Genomic DNA, 20,065 nt, shown 5'->3' on the forward strand with positions numbered 1-20,065 from the left:
TATTATGTTGCCATTTGCTTCTTCTTCTTCTTCTTCCTTTATTTTTAGCGGTTGGCAGCCAGCTTTTAGCAATATGTATGTTAGATCTCGCAAAACTTGAACCATGTCCCTTTTTTTGTATCCCAAGTCTTCCTCAGATTTTTTCCCCACCCATGTCCCTTTAAATTTAAATTGTTTTTTTGGGAGAAATAAAATAAGTTACTCATGTTTAGTACTGTGCAACAGTCCTAGACACCATATTTAGTATAAATCTTTTTATATGTTTATTATGTACAAAACCATTCACTATATTTGCATGCCTGTAAAGAAAGCAACATATTACATGATGGGGAAAAAACCCTAATGTTGGCTTCTAGGTTTTGCCTAAAAATAGAAAGAAGCGAGTAAGACAATGTTACAAACTCTTGTATTTCCTCCAGCACGCTCAGTGAAACCTAACAGCTATTTTACTCAGTACTTACAGAGAATAGACTAGAGTTCTTCTGGTAACTTTGTTATACTCTCTCCTTTCTATTTTCATGCCAAACCTAAAAGCCTACAGTTGTTTTTTTCCCTTAGAATATCGTGTCATGTACCATATTGCTTTCTTTATGGCCATGCAAATATTCTTAAGTAGAGATATTAAAATAAAATTAGGTTAGATTTGGAAAAACTGAAAGGTTTTATACATAATAATGCAGACTTGATAAACATACTGTATATTACAATGTGTACTAGACAATACGGAGCCAAAGTCTTTTGCACAGTACTGTACGTCTAAGTCATTCTTTCAGTGAGCCTTGGTCACTCATGATCCTGTCGCCAGATCACCGGCTTTCCTACCTTGGATCACTTTTGGTATGTCCTGACCACTTCAACCGGGAAACATTCCACAAGAGCTGCAGTTTTGGAGTCACTCTGACCCAGTTGTCTAGCCATCTCAGTTCTCACATCTACACTTCTCACCGTAGTTACATTTTCAATATTTTTCCTGGGTTAGAAGAAGAAGAAATGGGCAAGTGACAGGATTTGAGTGCCTTTGACTAGGCCTAAATTGTGATGTCTGGAGGACTGGGTCAGAGCAACTTCAAAACTGCTGGTCTTGTGGGATGTTCCTAGTGTGCAGTGGTCAGGACGTACCAAGAGGGATCTAAGGTGGGAAAAACTGTGAACTGGTGATTGGGTCATGGGTGAAGGCTCACTATTGGACACATGGGAAGTGAAGGCTGGCCCATGTAGTCCGATCCAAAAGAAACACAAGTGTAGATCATTTGGTGAACCAATTGATGAAAAGGTTAATGCTGGTTATGATAGAAAAGTGTCAGAACACACAGTACATCAGTGTTATAGTGGCAAAAGGGGATTATACTCAGTATTAGGCTGATCAGTGTACTGTACATTCAGCCATCTTCGTGTCTCTTTCGTATATATATTTCTTCTAATATCAGTTTTCTTAATCTGTCCTGTGATCTCTTTTCTGATATGACTAACTTTTAAAACTTTTATGTTTTTCAGTTACTGATTCAAAGATAGAGTGAAGCATTAAAAGAGCAAAATTAGCAAATTTTGCTTTAATTATGAAATGTACTTATATACAGACATTAAGAGCTGCTTTGAAAAGAGGAGTGAGTTTTACAAGCATTTTTTTAGGAATCAGTGTGCACCGATTACATCATCATCCTCATTATTATTTTTATTATTATTATTATTATCATTATTATTATTCTATCATGCTATGATTCACTTTTCCGTCAAAAAGCACATATTGTTCTTCTTGCTCGGTAATGTTTCAGTCTGATGCAAAATGAACGATCCTACTACCCATTTAGTCAAGAAATGGTGAGAAATGTCAGTGTGTTCTTCAGTCAGAAATAGCTCTCAGAGTAAGAGTTCCTTTTACGTCCTATCGTCTGAGAGTCACTTTTTCCAGAGAAGGCATCATCGCCATCGTCATGCTTTTTATTGAGCACCTGAAAACTCCTCCCTCTCGTCTGAGGCTTCTTCCTCACCCTTTCCTTTTCCTTCTCCAGCTCTTTCTCAAGCTTCTTCCTCTCCTTCTCTTCTTCCTTTTCTTTCCTCTCCTGCATCCTCCTCCGCCGCCTCCTCTCTTTAGAGCTCAGCTTCTCCTCCCCTTCACTGAAGTCCTGGATGACGATTTTGGGGATGGTGGATTTGGAAGGCGCCTCAGCCCGGAGACGGTGAAACAGACCCCTGCGTTTGGGTTTGTCCGACTTGGATTGCGTCGTCGGGAGAGCTTGCGTTTCTGGTTCCTCCGGTGTGGAGCTTTGTGTTTGTGTTGGCTGTGTGGTGGTTTGATGCTCTTCTGCTTTTGTGGTTTGAGGCTCATGTTTAATGCTTTGTTGCGGTTCCTTGAATGTGTCCTCAGAGAGGATTGTGGGATATGTGGTGTGGGAGCTGGAGGACCTGCGAAGGCGGAGTTGAGGGTTTGGATTTGATCCAGAGGGAGCATGTGTTGCTACCGGATTTGACTCTGTTGTAATTTGTTTCTCGATTTCCACTTCCTCCTCCTTGTTGTCTGGTTGTGGAGCCTCTGGATTGCCACTGGTTCTATCTGGTTCTCCATGCTCAGGTGTGGATGTTTTGTTCCCTTCCATGTTTTCTTGCTTATTGGAGTCCTGTGCTGGCTCAGATTCTGTTCCATGTCCCATCTCTATCTCAGGTTGACTGCAAGGTGAAGATACTACTGTTTCTGATTCTTCTTCATCGCCTAAGACATGATTGCTGTTTCTCTTTTCTTCATCCAGGACACTTCCCTCTGTTTCCTCACCTGGTGAATTACTAATTCCTGCCTCCTGTTCATTCTCTTCTGAACGCTCTCTCTCGCTTTCTTGCTCTTCCTGTGTCATGTCCATATCTGTATTGATTCTGTTGCAGATTTCACCTTTCGCGTTATCTTCCCCTTGAACACAGGGTACGTCTTTCTCTACATCCTGCTGATCTTCCGGCGTTTGTACATCTGAATGCATTTCCTGTTCCTGTTGCTCATCTACATCTATATGACATGATTTAAGCTTTTCTTCTTCACTATCAATATTTGCTAGTTTTTCTTCATTCTGGATTTCCACTTCCTGTTCACCGCTGTTTGCCTTTATTTCCGTTCCTTCTTTTATTTCCACTTCCTTTATATTTACTTCACTTATACCTTCCTTTATTTCATTTTCTTCGTGTGTTTCCACTTCCTGTTCACTTATATTTTCCTTCATTTCATTTTCTTCTTGTGTTTCCACTTCCTGTTCACTTATATTTTCCTTCATTTCATTTTCCTCTTGTGTTTCCACTTCCTGTTCACTTATATTTTCCTTCATTTCATTTTCTTCGTGTGTTTCCACTTCCTGTTCACTTATATTTTCCTTCATTTCATTTTCTTCGTGTGTTTCCACTTCCTGTTCACTTATATTTTCCTTCATTTCATTTTCCTCTTGTGTTTCCACTTCCTGTTCACTTATATTTTCCTTCACTTCATTTTCATCTTCTTTTTCCACTTCCTCTTCACATATCTTTGCCTTAATCTCATTTCCTTCCTGTAGATCCACTTCCTCTTCACTGCTGTTTGCCTTTGTTTCCCTTTCTTCCTGTATCTCCACTTCTTGCTCACTGCTGTTTGTTTGTATTTCCTTTTCCTGTTTAATGTTGTTATCTACTGCTTCCACTTCAGCACTACCCAGATGGATTTCTTCTTGTTGTTTTTGACTATTCTCCCCTGTTTCCTCTTCTTGTTTACTACTATCTATCTGTATTTCCTCTCCATCTTTACTATTCATTTCATTTTCCTGCTCCTGTTCACATAAACAGATATGTATTTCCTTTTTCTGCGTGTCAGTATTTACCTCGACTTCCACTTCCTGTTGAGTGATATTCACTTCCTCTGTTTGTACTTTGAGGTTGCGTTGTGCCTCCTCTTCAGGTTTAAATGTCTTATTTTCAATGCCCTCCTCCTGATTGCTTTCGTCTTCTTGTGTTTCCTCTTCAGGTTTGGTTCTTGCATTGTCCTCGTCCTGTATTTCTGATGGTTGTGACTCCTCTTGTTGTGTTTCAGCCTCTGGCTGGTCTTGATGTGTTGGAATTTCTTCACTCTGGTCATCTTCGTGAGTCTGAACTTTCTTTTCCTCATCATCCTGTAAACTGCGACCTGTTTGTAAATCATCTTCTTTCAGGCTGGAAGGCGGTCTCGTTTCCTCTTCACATTCACCATTGTCCGTGTGTGATGGGATGGGGGTGACAGCAACATCGTTCTCATCCTCCTCAAACACGGTTTCGTTGAGTTCCGATGATTCCGGACACGGCTGCGTTTCCGTACCCGATATCCGCCGGGTGTTTGTGCTCGTGTTATCGTCTTTCCTTAACTCTGTCCCTAAATCCTGCGATGTCCTGTGTGTCTTGGACCGTAGCTCCCCGGCTACACCGCACACGCTCGCCCTCCTTTTCTCTTCGTCGTCACTGTCTTGCTTTGAGAACCCTCTACCCTCCCACTCCTCAGTCTCTGCTTTACTCCCTCTCTTCCTCCATTTTTTACGAAGGATTGCCGGAGAGAGAGACGATTGCGAACGCATCAGGGAAACACTCAGGGTTCCACCCTGTTTTCCCTTCTTTTCGTTCTCCTTCTCTCTTTCCTTCCCTTTCTCCCAAATCATATGGTATCCGTGGCAACGATCTCGAGGGTCGAAGGTCGAGCCAGGGCGCTCTTTTCTCCATTTCTGTAACTCCTTTTCAGTCTGCCGCTGGAGCTCCGCCACCGACAGGGGAACCGAACATACCTAAGAAGAAAAAAAAGAATGAGTCTTGAGTCTTTCTTTCTTTCTTTCTTTCTTTCTTTTTATACTATACAGTGCCGTGAAAAAGTTTTTGCCCCTTCCTGTATTTTATATATTTGTCACAAATAAGAGATTTAGATCATTAAACTAATTTTAATATAACCCAAGGATTCAGTTTTTAAATGATGATTTCATTTAATAATGGGAACGGCTGTCTAAACCTACCTGGCCCTATGTGAAATAGTAAGTGCCCCCCCCTTGCTAAATCATAAATAAACTGTGTTTTTTTGGAAAGTTGTTTTAAATTTCACCTGCCACACCCTGGGCTGGTTACTGCCAGACCTGTTGAATCAAGAAATCACTTAAATAGAGCCTGTCTGACAAAGCAGACGCTAGCACACTAAAAGATCTAAAAAAAAATAAAAACAACATGAAAAAAATTTATTAAAAAAGAAGTAATTGTCATGTATCAGACTGGGAAGGGTTACCAAGCCAAATACTTTTCAATGTTAACTGCAATAGGTGTTAATATACTAATTGGCTGCCAGAACTTTCCTGTCAGTTTAATGCCAAAAATTTACACATAGACATACTGTACAGTTTTCCTATGGGGCTCTGGCTCCATCATATTTTTATGTATTATGTCTTGTATTTCTTGAGATCTGGCAACCCTCATCATAATTTGTCTTTACACCGATTGTTGATTTTCTGCTTTATTCTGCAGATATTCTATTCTCATGCACCTGGCCATACGGTTAGTCTAGTTTGAGCACTTGCACCAATCTAAATTACTCACCTCTTGAATAAAAGCGTCAGCTTGATCATGTTGGACATGCCCTTTAACTGACCGCAGCCTCTCCAGTGTCTCCATCTGGCCCTCACACTCTTTCCGATGTCGAGCATCCCCCAAGCAGCGTCGCACTAAAACCACGGCCACCTGAAACAGCACTCGTACACCTACAACACACACACACACACCCACTCACATGAGTTTCACTTTGTATAACGCTATACTGTAAAGTCAAACCTGCATAAATCATCTCTCACCATTGCAGAAGAAGAGATCCCAGACACGGAGTAAAGTGTTGAAGGGAAGGTGCCGGCTATATAGGCACATCAGCCAGTCGGTGGCAAACATAAGAGGCTCCACCCCTTGTCTCTGCATGTGTTTGTATGCAGCCGGACACGTTCTTTTTAACACGCTAAAAAGAACTGCAGCATCGAACAAAACTCCTTCCTGTGGAGACAGAAAGATCAGTGGAGCATAAAGACAATAACATTTTATCATCATGTGCATGGCGTCTTAAAGTACAGTAATTCTGCCCTACCAGCAGGGGGCTGTAGTAACCAGGGAGGTAGAGTTCGCTGATTTGTACCAGACACCAAAATGCTTCCTGAAATTGAACAAATTGGAAGTTTAAAAAGATGTATTAGTATTTTATATTTAAAAAAATTATTATTTATATTATATTGTATATCATTTTTATTATAGTCTTCTTGGTCTTATTTTAATTTTTGTACATACTTATTATTATTATTATTATTATTATTATTATTATTTATTTATTTATTTATTTATTTTAAATCTGCACAGTCTGGAGTCTTTTGCCGTTGCATTTCACTACTTTTGTTCTTGTACAACCATGTATGTGAAAAATAAATTTCTTGAATCTTGAAGGTGTTCAAGATTAGCTTCAGAATAGCTTCAGTGCATATGAAGGTTGGATCAACACTGATCTTTCTCCCTCAGTTGACGTTTTTATAAAGAGCGCAATTTAAAATGTGACACTCCAACACCTTCAATTATGGAAAATCTATGACAATAATGACATTGTCAATTGGTGTTCAATGGGGCTTAGCCTTGATGCCCTGAGGATGTGGGCAGAGTCGTCCTGCCAGGGTTCTCTCCCATCAAGATAGTGATCATTCATAACGCCTAATACATCTAATGTGTCAATTTGGCCCATAAAAGGCATAAAAGCAAAAATAAATGCACCCCACATCAACCCATTACTGTATCATTTCTATTAATTTGTCACCAATCTACTGTCTAGGTACCCAGTTCATCTTCAATTAGGTTATATGTCCATGTTGGTGACTGCACATATGTACCTCCATGGGCATGTTCATCAGGAGCACTGCTGCCACGGGACCCTGCGCCTGGCAGTACCCCTCGTCGGGCCGAAACTGTGTGTACGCCTTCAGAACCTGCAACAAGCCCTGCTGACTTCTCAGACCAAAAGTAAAATAAAAAAAAATTGTATTAGATTTGTTACTGAAAAACAATCTGACAGAACTGTTAAAATATCTGAGCTGATAAGTACTGTACCCCTAGATCAGTGAGCGTTAAATCAAGTAGGAATCATTTCAACTGAAACTTGCTCACATCTCAATTTTAAAAACTAGATCTACAAATCCTGGACTTTTGTGGTTTTCTTACTTCCCTAATAAGTTTCTTGGAACAATTCAGTAGTAGTAAATCATTAGGATGGTAAACGGTAGCTTGAAGGAGAAGGACAGAGAATAAGAGCGCTGTTACCCGGGACTGTCTTTGGATTGAAACATTTCGTGGAAGGGAAACTGCCTGTCCGTGTCTCTCTTGATGACATCGATCCAGCTTTGCTGACCCGGGGACGTCTCCAAAGTCTTACGGAGAGAAGCAGACAGAGGAATGAAGCACAAACTTGAGAACAGGTTTCAATCAATAGCTGCTTTTTAATAAGCTAGAACCATTTCAGTTCTTTCTTTGCTAAAACACAGCCCTAGACTGGCAAAGCTGGTTCGATTCCAGCACCAACACTTAATGACATCAGGGACCTAAAGATGTAAGTAGCTCAATTTTGGTTTATTAAAATACAGAAATTTGGCTTTCATCTGCAACAAGCTGAAGAACCTTAATGGTTCCCCAGGCTAACGGGGGTTCTATTGTATGTAGACCCTTTAAAGCACCTCCAAGGAGATCCATCAACCAGCGAGGCTTAACAACAAATACAAACTCATGATTATCTATTTAGATTTGCCCTAAGTGTGTGTATGAGCCTGTGAGTGTGTGCCCTGCGATAGACTGGAACCCTGTCCAGGGTGTACCCCGCTGTGTGGCCTAAGTCTCCTGAGATAAGCTCCAGACACCCCTTGACCCTGTATACAGGATAATGCGGTATAGACAATGAGTAAGAGTGAGTGAGTGTAGGAAAAATTTAAATCAGCATGATGTGTGGGCTGACCTCCATAATGCAATGATCATGTCAAAAGTTTTTTCCAGAATAATGATTAAAAAAAAATACATGTCTGGAAATGCGTACAGAAGCACAATGATTACTGCAGTTTATTTCCTATACACTTTTACTCACTTGGTAGAGATCTTTGTTATTATCTTTCCTCTGTTTCGCTCCACACAGCAAAGGCCAGCACCGGGACCTGACAGACGCTGGGATGCCCTTCTGACACTGTGCTTTGATCTAGAATCAAAAGAAAAAAATAAATGATGATGATTGTGATGATTGGGATAAAATATTGACCATTTTTGACTTTTTTTTCCCCACAACCATACCTTACTGTGCTTCTTCTCTAGCACCTGATCCCACTGGTTCATTAGGGTGATCCATTTCATTTCTCGATGTCTCACCAACTCGGGAGAGGGGTCATCACTGTAAATAATATGAAAATAATATTATTGTAAGGTCTAGGTATGCTTATTGGCACTCTTTGTGGTATCAGTAAAAAAGAAATGCCTTCGGGTAGGGAAGGTCTGACAAAGTTATTACATGTGTCACAATTGTCCATTAACTATAGTACACTAGGTGACATGCAGTATACTGTATTGCCCAATGTCTTATCTGGACAAATAAATCCTTAGTTTAAAAAAAAAAGGTACACATGCATGTAACTGCATGCCTTTTTTCCATAATCAATCTAACCACATAAGTAGTCTCCTTTACACAAAACAAATCGATGGCACTAATGACATTACTGACAAATCTATGACAGTGATAAATATATAACGATAGCGACAATGCTGAAAAATCTATGATGCTAATAACAATACTGATAAATCTATGGAAATATTAACATTACTGCTAAATCTATTACAAATCGGACGTTATTGACAAACGTATAACCATGGTCACATTACTGACATAAAAATACACAATTATAATGATCGTACTGACAAATCTATAAAAATACTGACATTATGAAAACATGTAGGAAAATAATGAAATTGCTGACAAATTTTTGAGAAATCTGACATCATCACTGACATCCCTAAGACAATACTGACATTATGGCAAATCTCTGGTAATAATGAAATTACTGATAAACCTATGACACAAAGACATAAATAACAAATCCATGGCAATACTATCATAATCAATATTAACGTTACTGACAAAATTCTACAATAGTAATGTCAATACTGATATTATAATAAATGTGGGTAAATAATGAATTTGCTGACAAATTTATGAGAAATCCACCATCACTGAATTGCAAAGGTATGCCAATGCTGATATTATAATAAATCTAAAAAGATAATACAGGCACTATGACAAATCTACGATTATACTGACATATACAGTAATGTCATTTGTGTTACAGTGCTAAAAACCTATAACACAAATGACATTACTGACAAATCCATGGCACTACTATTGTTACAGTATAAGAAATCTATGACACTAACAATAACACTGCTAAATCCAAGGCAATATTAATATTATTGATTCATTTATAACAATACAGACATTATTAACAAACCTATAACTATTGTTATACAAATTGTACAACAATTCTGACTGTACTGACCATCCAATCCATAGATTTGTCATTGCTGACATCACTGACATCCCAATGACAATACTGACATTATGAGAAATCTAAGCCAATGCACTTATGAAAATAACGAGATCACTGACAAAATCCATGACAATACTGACATTACGGCTAATCTTTGGTAATGATGAAGTTACTGATGACACAAATGACAATTTCATGACAATACTATCAAAAAAACAGTACATTATAGACAATTCCTTGATATTTCACTCTGTGCTGCACCGATTATATTTAAGTTTGCGAAGTACTGTATAAAAAATGAACATATTTAAACATATGAATTTAAATGCATTGATGGTAATATCAGTTAGATAATACAGCAATATGTTCTACTGCACACATATACACTATGTACATATTTATATATAAAAATACACAGTGCAAAGGTTTGTACTCCCCAGTCAACCTAAGTTGAAAGTAGACGGGATGCTTGTTTAAAAAGCCACCGTAGCTACTTAAGGACATTTAAATGGGGCACGTTCCTTAACCTTAACAAAATCCTTCGAATAAGGATAACTTAACAACTCCTGAAATATTTCAGCCTGACAAACTGAGAGGTGTGCAGACATTTGCACTCACCTATCCAATATATGGGTCAATGTACTATAAGGTAGGTTATAAGGCGATATATTTCCGCTGCATGAGGGCCATGGTTAGGGTTGTACATACAGTACATGTACGTGCTCCCTCTCCAAACACAACAACTGTGCATTGCATCTGACCTAACTGAAGTGTTGTTCTTTGTCCGGAACATTGCAAAAGACAGCCTTTAAATATATGCCTGGGAGATTTTGTCGAGTACAAAGCACAACTGTCATAATATACACCATAACACACACATATACACACACACACAACAGGAAACCACACTCTGACAAGGCCAATATCACCATGGTAATGCGGCAGGATGTTGAGAGCAACAGGGAAAGTAATTGCAGGTGACAGTTGAGAATAAGTTAACAAAAATAACATATTTTACATACTGTACACACAGCTCATACACAGCGTGAGTGTGTGTGAGTGTGCGTGTGTGTGTGTGCATGGTTTTCAACACTGGCCTGTCGTTATTCGTGTCTCCGTTAACGAGGAGGAATCCGTAACGGTCTGTTTTAGCCTCAGAGGAGCCGGAGGTGCTCTCTCCGTCTTCTCTCTGGTCCGAACAGACAGACATCACCTGATAGAAAGGCACAGAGAGAGACAGAGAGACAGTGAGAGACATTTCTACTTACAACTTAGAAAATAATAAACTTTAACTGTTTCGGGGGGTTTTTGCATCAAAGTGATGACCGAGCTCTTTCGACACACCTTAACCTCACATCCTGTGCATCATTTCTCTTGCTCAAGTATGCGTTGTTGTGTGAGTTGTACAGCCTGGATTTTGAGGCAATTGAAGCTTAAAAAGGAAAAATGTGAGAAGACGATATAAAGTACTTAACTTACCTTCTGATGTACTGTTTAACTGTAAGGTGCAATTGTGCTGCTATGGGAGGGAAGACAGAACTGAAAAAACACTTCCGCTGTAAGTGTTACGTGTGTGTGTGTGTGTGTGTGTGTGTGTGTGTGTGTGTGAATGTCTGGGCTTGTGCACATGCATCAGGAAAGCTCACAAACAAGTGTTGATTAAAAGGATTTAAAAAAGAAAGACACCAAACTAAAGCTAGAAGGTTTAATCTGTGATGGGATTGGTAATCCCCAGGAAGAAAGATTTAAACCTTGTACAGAGTGATTGTGATTAAGATTAAGATTAGGATTAGGATTAAATGTGTAAAAAAATGTAGGAGGGTAAAATGTGTCAAGATCAAAGAAGTCTTTCTCAATTTTTCCATCTGAGATTATTTCAAATCTCATTAGGATCATTTTTAGTTTTGGACGTACCTACATAAATCTTTGTCTGTTTCTCTGTATTTGATTGTGATGTCTGAGGTACGAGGTTTTGTGGCTGCTCTACGCTTCCTGACACACAAACCAAGAATGTAATAAACATCTGTGACTTGCATCTTCAATCGCCATATTATCTCTCTGTTACTCTAATGCTGGTTTAAGACAATAGTTTATTTTTTATGAAGCCTAGGAGGCATGGTTGCACATCAGGTTTGCCTTGCCAGGGTTCTCGGTTCGAACCTGTGCTCGGGTTGCTGGCTTTGTGCAGTTTCACATGTTCTCATCATGTCTATGTGGGTTTATGGTTTCCCTCTTAGCTATCAAAAATATACCAGTAAGGGGAAGGGCTGTGTTAAATCATCGATAGATGTCAAGAAGTCGGTGCTTTTTGTCATTTAATAGGCTGATGGCGCCTGGCCAGGTGTGTTTCCACCTTACATCCAGCCATTACATATTGTAGCTGACACAGAATCGAAAAGAAAGAAAGGGAAGCAAAGCCTAACAGATTCCACAAAGGCAAAACATACTGTAAAGTAGCACCAACCGTTTAACATAATATTGGCCTATCTATATAAATAAAAGAAAGGTTACATCTGTACATTGACCAGAATTTGGTCTTTCAATAATACGTTTCATACATTTACACAAAAAAATTTCTGTCTGTATGTCTGTATGTCTGTCCAGACAGATTTTGTCACAGCATCACACAAAACTGTCTGGACAGAATTTGATGAAATGTTTGCAATACTTAGACATCTGCTTGAAGTTTAACCTGCACCATAAGTGACATCAAAATGGTGAGTAAAAGCAATGTTGTACACAGTTATGTGTCGGATTTAGTAATATACTTTAAAATAAATTACAGTAGAACCTCGGATTATGAGTAACGCGGTTTACGAGAGTCCGCAAGACGAGCAAAGATTTGTAATAAATTTTGACTTGAAAAACGAGCAATGCCTTGGTTTACGAGTCCCGAGTATCATGTATCACGCACGCGCTTCTTGTTTAGAACGTGATTGTCACGTGATCACAACGGTTTTTCTCTCTCTTGCGCTGCGGAATTGTAGGTAATCATCTCCCCTGCTGGGTCTTGGTGCTCGTCTCTTACTGGTATAATCAACATCCGTGCACGCGTGTACTGTTTACTGTGACCACGTGTGTGTGTGAAACATATTTTATTTTGTGTTTGTAAGCGTGTTTTTACAGTGTGCGTGTGTGTGCGAAAATCAAGTCTCATTAGAGGGTAAAGATCCATTTTTTTTCTCCCTCTCTGTATCAGTCTGTCGTGTTTCATTTTACCTTTGAAAAGAATCGCGACAAAGCAGTGTTTCTGGGTAAGGCAGAGAGTGTGTGTGTGGGATGCCGGGAGGAGGAGGGGGTGGTAGGGGGACTGTAAAGGCGAGAGTGTGTGTGTGTGTGCGCACACACTCTCTCTCTCGCCTTTACAACCCCCTTCCACACCCTCCTCCTCTTGGCTTCCCACACGTACAGAAGCACACTCGCACACTCTCTGCTTTACACAGAAACTCTGCTCTGTCGCGATTCTTTTCAAAGGTTAAGTGCAGGGTTTTTTTTTTTTATATTACAGCAGTGATTCCATTAGTGTGCGCTCACGCGAGTGTGACTAGCAATGCTCCTTGCAAATTTTTCCGATAAAATAGTCTCTCTGTTAATGTGTGTGTGTGTGCACGCACATTACACACACAGCGCCTACGTGCACAAACGGAAACACTTATCTGTCGGGATTGCTTTTTTCTCTTTTTAGGGGAAAGTGCAGGTTAACTTGTTTTATTTTTACTTTATATTTTGTATTAATTATTTTTATGTATTTATTTTTTGGGCTGTAAAACGAATAATTTGAGTTTTCATGATTTCTTATTAGAAAATTAAATTTGGTTTACGAGTGTTTTGGAATATATTATTAATAATATAATAATATAATAATAATAACATTTCCGGTTCCATCTATACATCACAATTCACACACATTTAAAAAGAAAATTATTTTTAATGTCTGTATTGTGTTTATTTTACCCTTCCACAATATGAAAAAAAAAAGTTTAATCTGTCATATTTTATGTGCATAAGCTAATCTCAAAGGCAAAATAAGCTGACTACATCTTCAAAAAGTCGACCTGCTGACCTGCAGTTATCCCTTTGCTTTGTCGAATCGTATTTTTGTTTTTTGCTTGTCCTGTCTGTCAGTTTGTCTGACAATCAGTGTGTCTCTCTGTCTGTCTGTCTGTCTGTCTAGTATAAGTTTACTGATTTCGTTTTCTATACTGGAATATATCTTTTATGAACAGCGTGGTTATATCATCTCCCCATGCACCAGTTTGGACATGATAATCCGTTCAGGGTTATATAAAATGATCATCCGTTTCACATACACAAGACTACAGCACCAATGTATAATCTCTTCCTGATTTTCATTTGCAGGAATCAGAATGCAAGAGATAAAAAAAAATCCCAACAAACTGCATTGTTTTTTGGTCAGGTAGACTGTATATAGTATTGCTTAAACTTTCGTCATACAGTAAATGAGTGTGTAACTAAAACAACATTGGGTGTATGCTATTTTAAAACACTCATGGCTAAAGTGGTTTGATGTTGCACAAAAGGAATTGTTGACTATTTTGCATTATAAACCCATCCCAAAGCCCATCCAACATTTTTATTATAGAACATAGAATATTTTGGTATAGTTACATTTGGGGAACACCCATAAAGCAAGAACGTTTCTGTTTTCCAGAGACACCAACCATCTGCGTTTTTTCTTTGATGCACATTTATTAGAAGGTTGCTTCTATGACAAGACAAAATTAAGACAGGTTCTTGTTTTTGTTGTTGTTTTTATTCCCTTTATTTCTGATTCACACACTACATAGAAACTAAAAAGCATGTAAGAACGAAACTTGTGAGAGGGAGAAGGAGAACATGTGCCACAATATACACTCGCCGGCCACTTCATTAGGTACGCTTACACTTTGTAAGTATCTCACTTACTCATCTTCTATACCGCTTCATCCTGTATTCAGGGTCGCGGGGGCCTGGAGCCTATCCCAGGAGGCTTAGGGCATGAGGCAGGGTACACCCTGGAGAGGGTGCCAATCCATCGCAGGACACACACATATACACATTTGGGAACTCCAATTAGCCTAACCTGCATATCTTCGGACTGTGGGAGGAAACCGGAGTACCCGGAGGAAACTCACAAAGCACGGGGAGAACATGCAAACTCCACGCACACAGAGACGGGAATCAAGCCTGGCTGGGAATCGAACCCGGACCTTGGACACCACCGTGCCGTGCCGCCTCCTTTGTAAGCATATTTAAGTAAAATATACTTGTGTATGCAGCAATGTAACAATATGATAATATTAATCAACATAATATAAATCTTAGGGAAATAATATAGAAGTAGGTAGAGAGTAGGACAAGTTATAAAACATACTGGGTTCACTTAGAGGTGAGAAAAGCAGACAGTAACCAGTAAGAGGTTGGGTAGTGATACTCAGTGTGTACCCAAAGTACATGGGAAAAAAACCTAGAGTGACCCAGACATGAACTGTACTTATTTTATAATTAGCTGTTACAGTATGTGTATGATAAATAGAGAAGATAAGGCACAAGGTGCCGGATCTGAAAGAGACACAAGCATAAGATAAGGCGCTGATTGCTGGACTTGGCAGAGGCAAAAGCACACTTAATGAAAGATTGAAACATGTGTTGGATACACATGCACCTGCAGTCGCGCACACATGTCTAAGTAAGAATATAGACAAATAACCTAGACACACGATCAGACACACACCATATATATTTTATGTGATGCATGCACAAACAAAACAGACCATCTTGATGTGCTTTATGACTCATTGAGTTATGAATTTTTCACAAATATCTTCAATGTACAGACACGCTAACTTTATAGTTTTATTACATAATAATAAAACACAAATATATGTTTTTTTTTACATTTTATTTATAAAAGCGTGTCACAGGCGTTCCTCGTCTGCCGTAACAATAGGCACTTAGGTAGGTACTTCAGACTAAACACGCTAAAAAAATAGCTTCTGAAACCCCAGATCTGACTGCAAAGCGTCTACAGTAACAGCGCATACGACAGGTAGAAGTAAAGGCTGTGGATACATTGGTACCCTCTGGTATATATATAGATAGAGTCCCATCACGTGTAACAGTAGGCAGTGTGATCATCACCTTTTATGTCATATTGTGAGGTAATAATTTATCTGCCAAATCATTGGGGCAGAGTGGGGAGCGTCAGAGAGATGACCGCACACTCCATTCAGAGGTACAGGCATCAGGATCTGCAAGCAAGCAGAGCCGTGGGTTCCCTCTATGTATGTATGCTTGTATTATGTATTGTGTGTATATTATTTATTCCCGAATATTTCTGAAATTCACTGAGTACCGTACTGCATATGGTTGTGTATGTGCCAAATAAAATTTTAATTTGCACGCAGTAAAAAGTTTCAGAAACAAAAATATGACTGCATAGTATTTATTTCCTGCACAAAACCATGTTTTGTGTTCATTTCAAGTAGCATCAGCTGAAAACATTTAACGCTTTTGTGGATGCAAAATCAATCATGTCGCACAGTTGGCGAAGACGCAAACAGGCGATGACAGTATGACATCATCTGGTGACTTGTAGCATTAGCATTAGCATTGGCACATAGACTTCCCCTGAAACCTGCTGGCAGCAGCACTGATAACAACATTAGGTAAAAAAAAAAAAAAAAAAAAGCTAATTTCGATGCACTATTAGCACTGGCCACAGGGCGGCGATATAAAATCATTTGCCCCCCTCCTTACCTTTCTCCCTCCCTCCAGCTTGGCGGTGTCACGTGGCGAGGGCGGAAGCGTTTATGTGACCGGCGCGCGCTGAATCCCGCGCGTGCGCTGCCATTTGCTCTTTTCTTCATATCGCGTCGCGCGGAGCACAAAGTGCTAAGATGTAAGAGAGATTTTTTACGTGTTATCTATTTTTTTCTAGAAATTTTGAAACGTAATACAACAAATATTAAGCTTAACATATTAGCCGGGACCGTGACTAACTCTAATGGCGTGTTTTATATTTAAGTGGCGTGCGTGTATTTGTTAGAAGGCATGGCTAAGCGTTGTGTGCGTTAGAGCTGCTAGCATGGCGTTAGCATGGATGTAGCGTAGCCGTCGCTTAGCACGTTGGGAAAATTTATTTTAAAAAAGAAATAATTTTAGGTCGTATATTAACTCGTAATTTTTATTTTTATAGTTTTAATTTGAAATATTTAGCGATTCGAGTCTTTTGGGACAAACAGAAGTGTCCAGGGCCTGGCGTGTGTGTGTGTTTTTCAGGGCAGAGCCCGTTAGCGTTAGCATCAGTGTTAGCATGATTAGCGCGTTAGCATCGGGGAAGCGGGTTTTGTTCCAGTTAACTAGAAAAGTGCGGGGAAAGTCTCGTCGTCAGCCTGATCGCTCTGTACAACATTCAGGTTTGATTTTAGATAAAGTTGGGATATATTTTACTGTTGAGGGCCTGTAAAATTCATCCTGCGTGTTTTCTGACTTTAACACGCATTTCTTTAATAGTTTGTGAGAGAAAGTGTGTGGTGCCCTGGGCGCCTTTTAGTCCATGCTGTTTTTGTAATCTTGGGGATTTTTAGAAAGGTTTGTGTGTAGAAATGTAGTTCCTGTCCATTTTGTTTGCCCTCTGTAACCATCCCGCCATCTCTCCTTCTCTCTCTCTCACACACACTCACCCCCTCTCTCTCTCTCTTCAGAGTCCCGCTGCTGAGTCACAGTTTAACACACACAACCATGGCAGAGAACGACCCACAAGTTCAGTTTAAGGTAAACCTGACTTTTTTTTTTTGTTTATACTCATGCACTATTATGAATAGTCAGCTTGTGAGAATAGTGAAGGAAAAACATGACTTGTGCATCTCAGATTAAGGCTTCCTGTCTGAGATCTAGAGGTTTTTATTTTTAGTCTTGGTGTGAGTAGAGATAGTTATCAGTTGATTATGGCATTTTTTTCCCATCTTTCTCCAAGCTATTTCCCCCTCCCATATTCTGCATCGGCATTGGCTTATATTTTTTCACATGAATCCTTGTTGATCTAGATGCTTGACAAGAACTGCATCATCAAGAACTGCCTAATCCATGCTCAAAACCTTTTCTGCAGTTCGCATAGTAGATTCAACCTTGCAACAAAGGGCTATCGTAGCTTATAAGGGTAAACCAAGGCAGGTTCCTACATGGAATGGATGACCTGAAAATAAAGTTTTCATGCTCTTTACCAAGTCATAACATGCAGCACTCTGATCTGCAACTTTATACCTTCATATCCATCCTGTGTAACACAAGTATATCTGTAAAATAAATAAATGTTTCTGTTTGCAGCTGGTTCTTGTAGGCGACGGAGGCACGGGGAAGACCACCTTTGTGAAGAGACACTTGACAGGAGAGTTTGAAAAGAAATATGTTGGTACGTGAGTAAAATGGCACTTTAGATTTGTCTTGAACAGTCTATTATGTGCACAAAAACTACTTGCATTGTGTTAAGTTAACTTTATCGGGCAATATAAAAAAAAATGCATTGTGACTTTTCCTGCAGCTACTCTGGGTGTTGAGGTGCATCCCTTGGTCTTCCACACTAACAGAGGCGCTATTAAATACAATGTGTGGGACACAGCCGGACAGGAGAAGTTCGGAGGCCTGCGAGACGGATACTACATTCAAGGTATGGTTCGGGTTCTTCGGGCGATTTAGCGTCGGTGTTCATGTATGTGTGCCGTATAAAGCTAATCTTGTTCACTTTCATCTCCAGCTCAGTGTGCGATCATCATGTTCGACGTGACCTCTCGAGTGACTTATAAGAATGTTCCCAACTGGCATCGTGACTTGGTGCGCGTGTGCGAGAACATTCCCATAGTGCTGTGCGGCAACAAAGTGGACATCAAGGATAGGAAGGTGAAAGCTAAGAGCATCGTGTTCCATCGCAAGAAGAACTTACAGGTATAGGATGTGCTGTATTGGTTTATTCTTTCTTTACTGTATGTATTGGGTGTAGTTTTTAAGTTTTGTCTGTTTCCTGTTTCAGTACTACGACATTTCCGCCAAGAGTAATTATAACTTTGAGAAGCCGTTTCTGTGGCTTGCACGGAAGCTGATCGGAGATCCTAACTTGGAGTTTGTCGAAATGCCTGCCCTTGCCCCACCTGAAATCGCCATGGACCCATCACTTGCTGCACAGTACGAGCATGACCTGAAAGTAAGTGCACCTTTTTGCTTGGAACCTTTTTGAGTGTGAATGACCTTAACACTAATATAATACTTTAACTCGTTTTCATTTGTCCTGTCATTTTAGGTGGCATCAGAAACAGCTCTCCCAGACGAGGATGACGACCTCTAACCTGTTACCCTTTGACCTTTTTTTTTCCTTGTGGCGTTGCTGGGTTTCCTCAGCAATCGGCGTTTGCCTCTCCCTTCCCAATTTTCCTTTTACTGTAAAACCGCCCCCATCCCCCCCTGCTCAGATATTTTTATTTTTCAAATTGTTTTGTTCTGTGTCAGACTGAATAAACAGTGAAGTGATCTACTTGTAGACATGCTTACATTGACTTCACCATTCACACTCTAGGACACGTTTGTGTTCACTTACAGAAATCCGCATACACTCAGTGTGAGATCGAGTGTCCCAGTGCTTACTCTCCCTTTCTGTGTGGCTCTAAGCACTTAGAGATCTTTGAATAAAAACATTCTCAGTACATCTTTTGGCTGGACTTTTTGTTTTTTATTTAAAGAAATGTTAAACATTTTACATAGCTTAATGTCTGCCCTAATTAAAACTGTTCTACTGTATATGTTGAGTTTTTTTTTTTCTTTGATTTTATAGACACTGTAATAACAGCTGCTTGTCGATTGTTATTTTTAGGCTCATGGTTTAATTATATGTTGGGATGTAGTTCATGTGCAGAACTGCCTAGTAACGGATGTTTTATTGGAGTTCATAAGAATTATTTAAGGCTTTGTATCAGTAACCACAGAGCTGATGCAAATTAAATTTGCATACCCATGAACGTGGCATGGATTCTGTATATAGGTTTAGAAACATCTAAAGAATACTGATGTTTTTAATTTATATTTTTCCTCTTTTTAATACTGCATGTTAAGTACCTCTGTCAACCAGCATAGTGGTAGGTAGCTCACCAGTTAACTGTTCTGTGCTAATGCTAGAAAAAGTGAGGATAACTACGTTAAGTATCTGCTTAAAACATGTTCTATCAGCGATTAAAGTCACCAAATGTTCTTAAAGAATTAATAAAACAATTACAAAAGGAAGTACATGATCCAACCGGCACCACAGTAATATCTAAACTTTATTTCTAGGAAAACTGGTGTATGATTTCATTCATTCTGCTATGCCAGTGTTTTTATTGTGTGAAAAAAACTCTTTTGCAGGCTTATCATTCTGGTTTTGTTGTTGAGTGCAGTGAAGGTGTGTGTGTTTGGCAGTAGAATCATGACTTACCTGATTGGCAACTTATTTGACTTTTGATGAGACAGATGATAGTTATATTTTGAAACTAATT

The 20,065-nt window shown here is 39.4% G+C and overlaps 2 protein-coding genes across 3 annotated transcripts; one reads left to right on the forward strand and one right to left on the reverse strand.

Moving 5' to 3' along the window:
• Positions 1-1,535: 1,535 nt before the first annotated feature.
• On the reverse strand, positions 1,536-11,151 carry tbc1d10c (TBC1 domain family, member 10C). Of its 2 annotated transcripts, none has more exons than XM_053506489.1 (10): positions 11,025-11,151; positions 10,643-10,758; positions 8,302-8,398; positions 8,102-8,209; positions 7,291-7,397; positions 6,864-6,978; positions 6,080-6,145; positions 5,799-5,988; positions 5,548-5,708; positions 1,536-4,754 (listed from the first exon to the last, which is right to left on the reverse strand). In XM_053506489.1, exons 2-10 carry the CDS (start codon positions 10,753-10,755, stop codon positions 1,845-1,847), a joined length of 3,867 nt encoding a protein of 1,288 aa, XP_053362464.1. In that variant the 5' UTR covers positions 10,756-10,758; positions 11,025-11,151; the 3' UTR covers positions 1,536-1,844. The 2 variants fall into 2 exon arrangements, with proteins under 2 accessions (XP_053362464.1, XP_053362465.1); XM_053506490.1 differs by lacking the exon at positions 11,025-11,151 and adding an exon at positions 10,890-10,996.
• Positions 11,152-16,307: 5,156 nt separating this feature from the next.
• ran (RAN, member RAS oncogene family) lies at positions 16,308-19,242 on the forward strand. The gene is made up of 7 exons (XM_053505059.1): positions 16,308-16,446; positions 17,252-17,321; positions 17,874-17,958; positions 18,088-18,213; positions 18,301-18,488; positions 18,574-18,744; positions 18,841-19,242. Exons 2-7 carry the CDS (start codon positions 17,289-17,291, stop codon positions 18,883-18,885), a joined length of 648 nt encoding a protein of 215 aa, XP_053361034.1. The 5' UTR covers positions 16,308-16,446; positions 17,252-17,288; the 3' UTR covers positions 18,886-19,242.
• Positions 19,243-20,065: the final 823 nt, after the last annotated feature.

Source organism: Clarias gariepinus, chromosome 10 (genome assembly GCF_024256425.1).
Source record: "Clarias gariepinus isolate MV-2021 ecotype Netherlands chromosome 10, CGAR_prim_01v2, whole genome shotgun sequence".
Classification (NCBI taxonomy): Eukaryota; Metazoa; Chordata; class Actinopteri; order Siluriformes; family Clariidae; genus Clarias; species Clarias gariepinus.

Bases quoted from the DNA above. Each gene is read 5' to 3' on its own strand.
- tbc1d10c (XM_053506489.1), bottom strand. From the start codon at position 10,755: ATGTCTGTCTGTTCGGACCAGAGAGAAGACGGAGAGAGCACCTCCGGC. The intron at 8,210-8,301 runs GTATGGTTGTGG...TTTTGATTCTAG, and splicing joins TAGAGAAGAAGCACAGTAAG to ATCAAAGCACAGTGTCAGAA. The intron at 6,979-7,290 runs GTAACAGCGCTC...TGGTCTGAGAAG, and splicing joins CAATCCAAAGACAGTCCCGG to TCAGCAGGGCTTGTTGCAGG.
- ran (XM_053505059.1), top strand. From the start codon at position 17,289: ATGGCAGAGAACGACCCACAAGTTCAGTTTAAG. The intron at 18,489-18,573 runs GTATAGGATGTG...TTCCTGTTTCAG, and splicing joins ATCGCAAGAAGAACTTACAG to TACTACGACATTTCCGCCAA. The intron at 18,745-18,840 runs GTAAGTGCACCT...CTGTCATTTTAG, and splicing joins AGTACGAGCATGACCTGAAA to GTGGCATCAGAAACAGCTCT.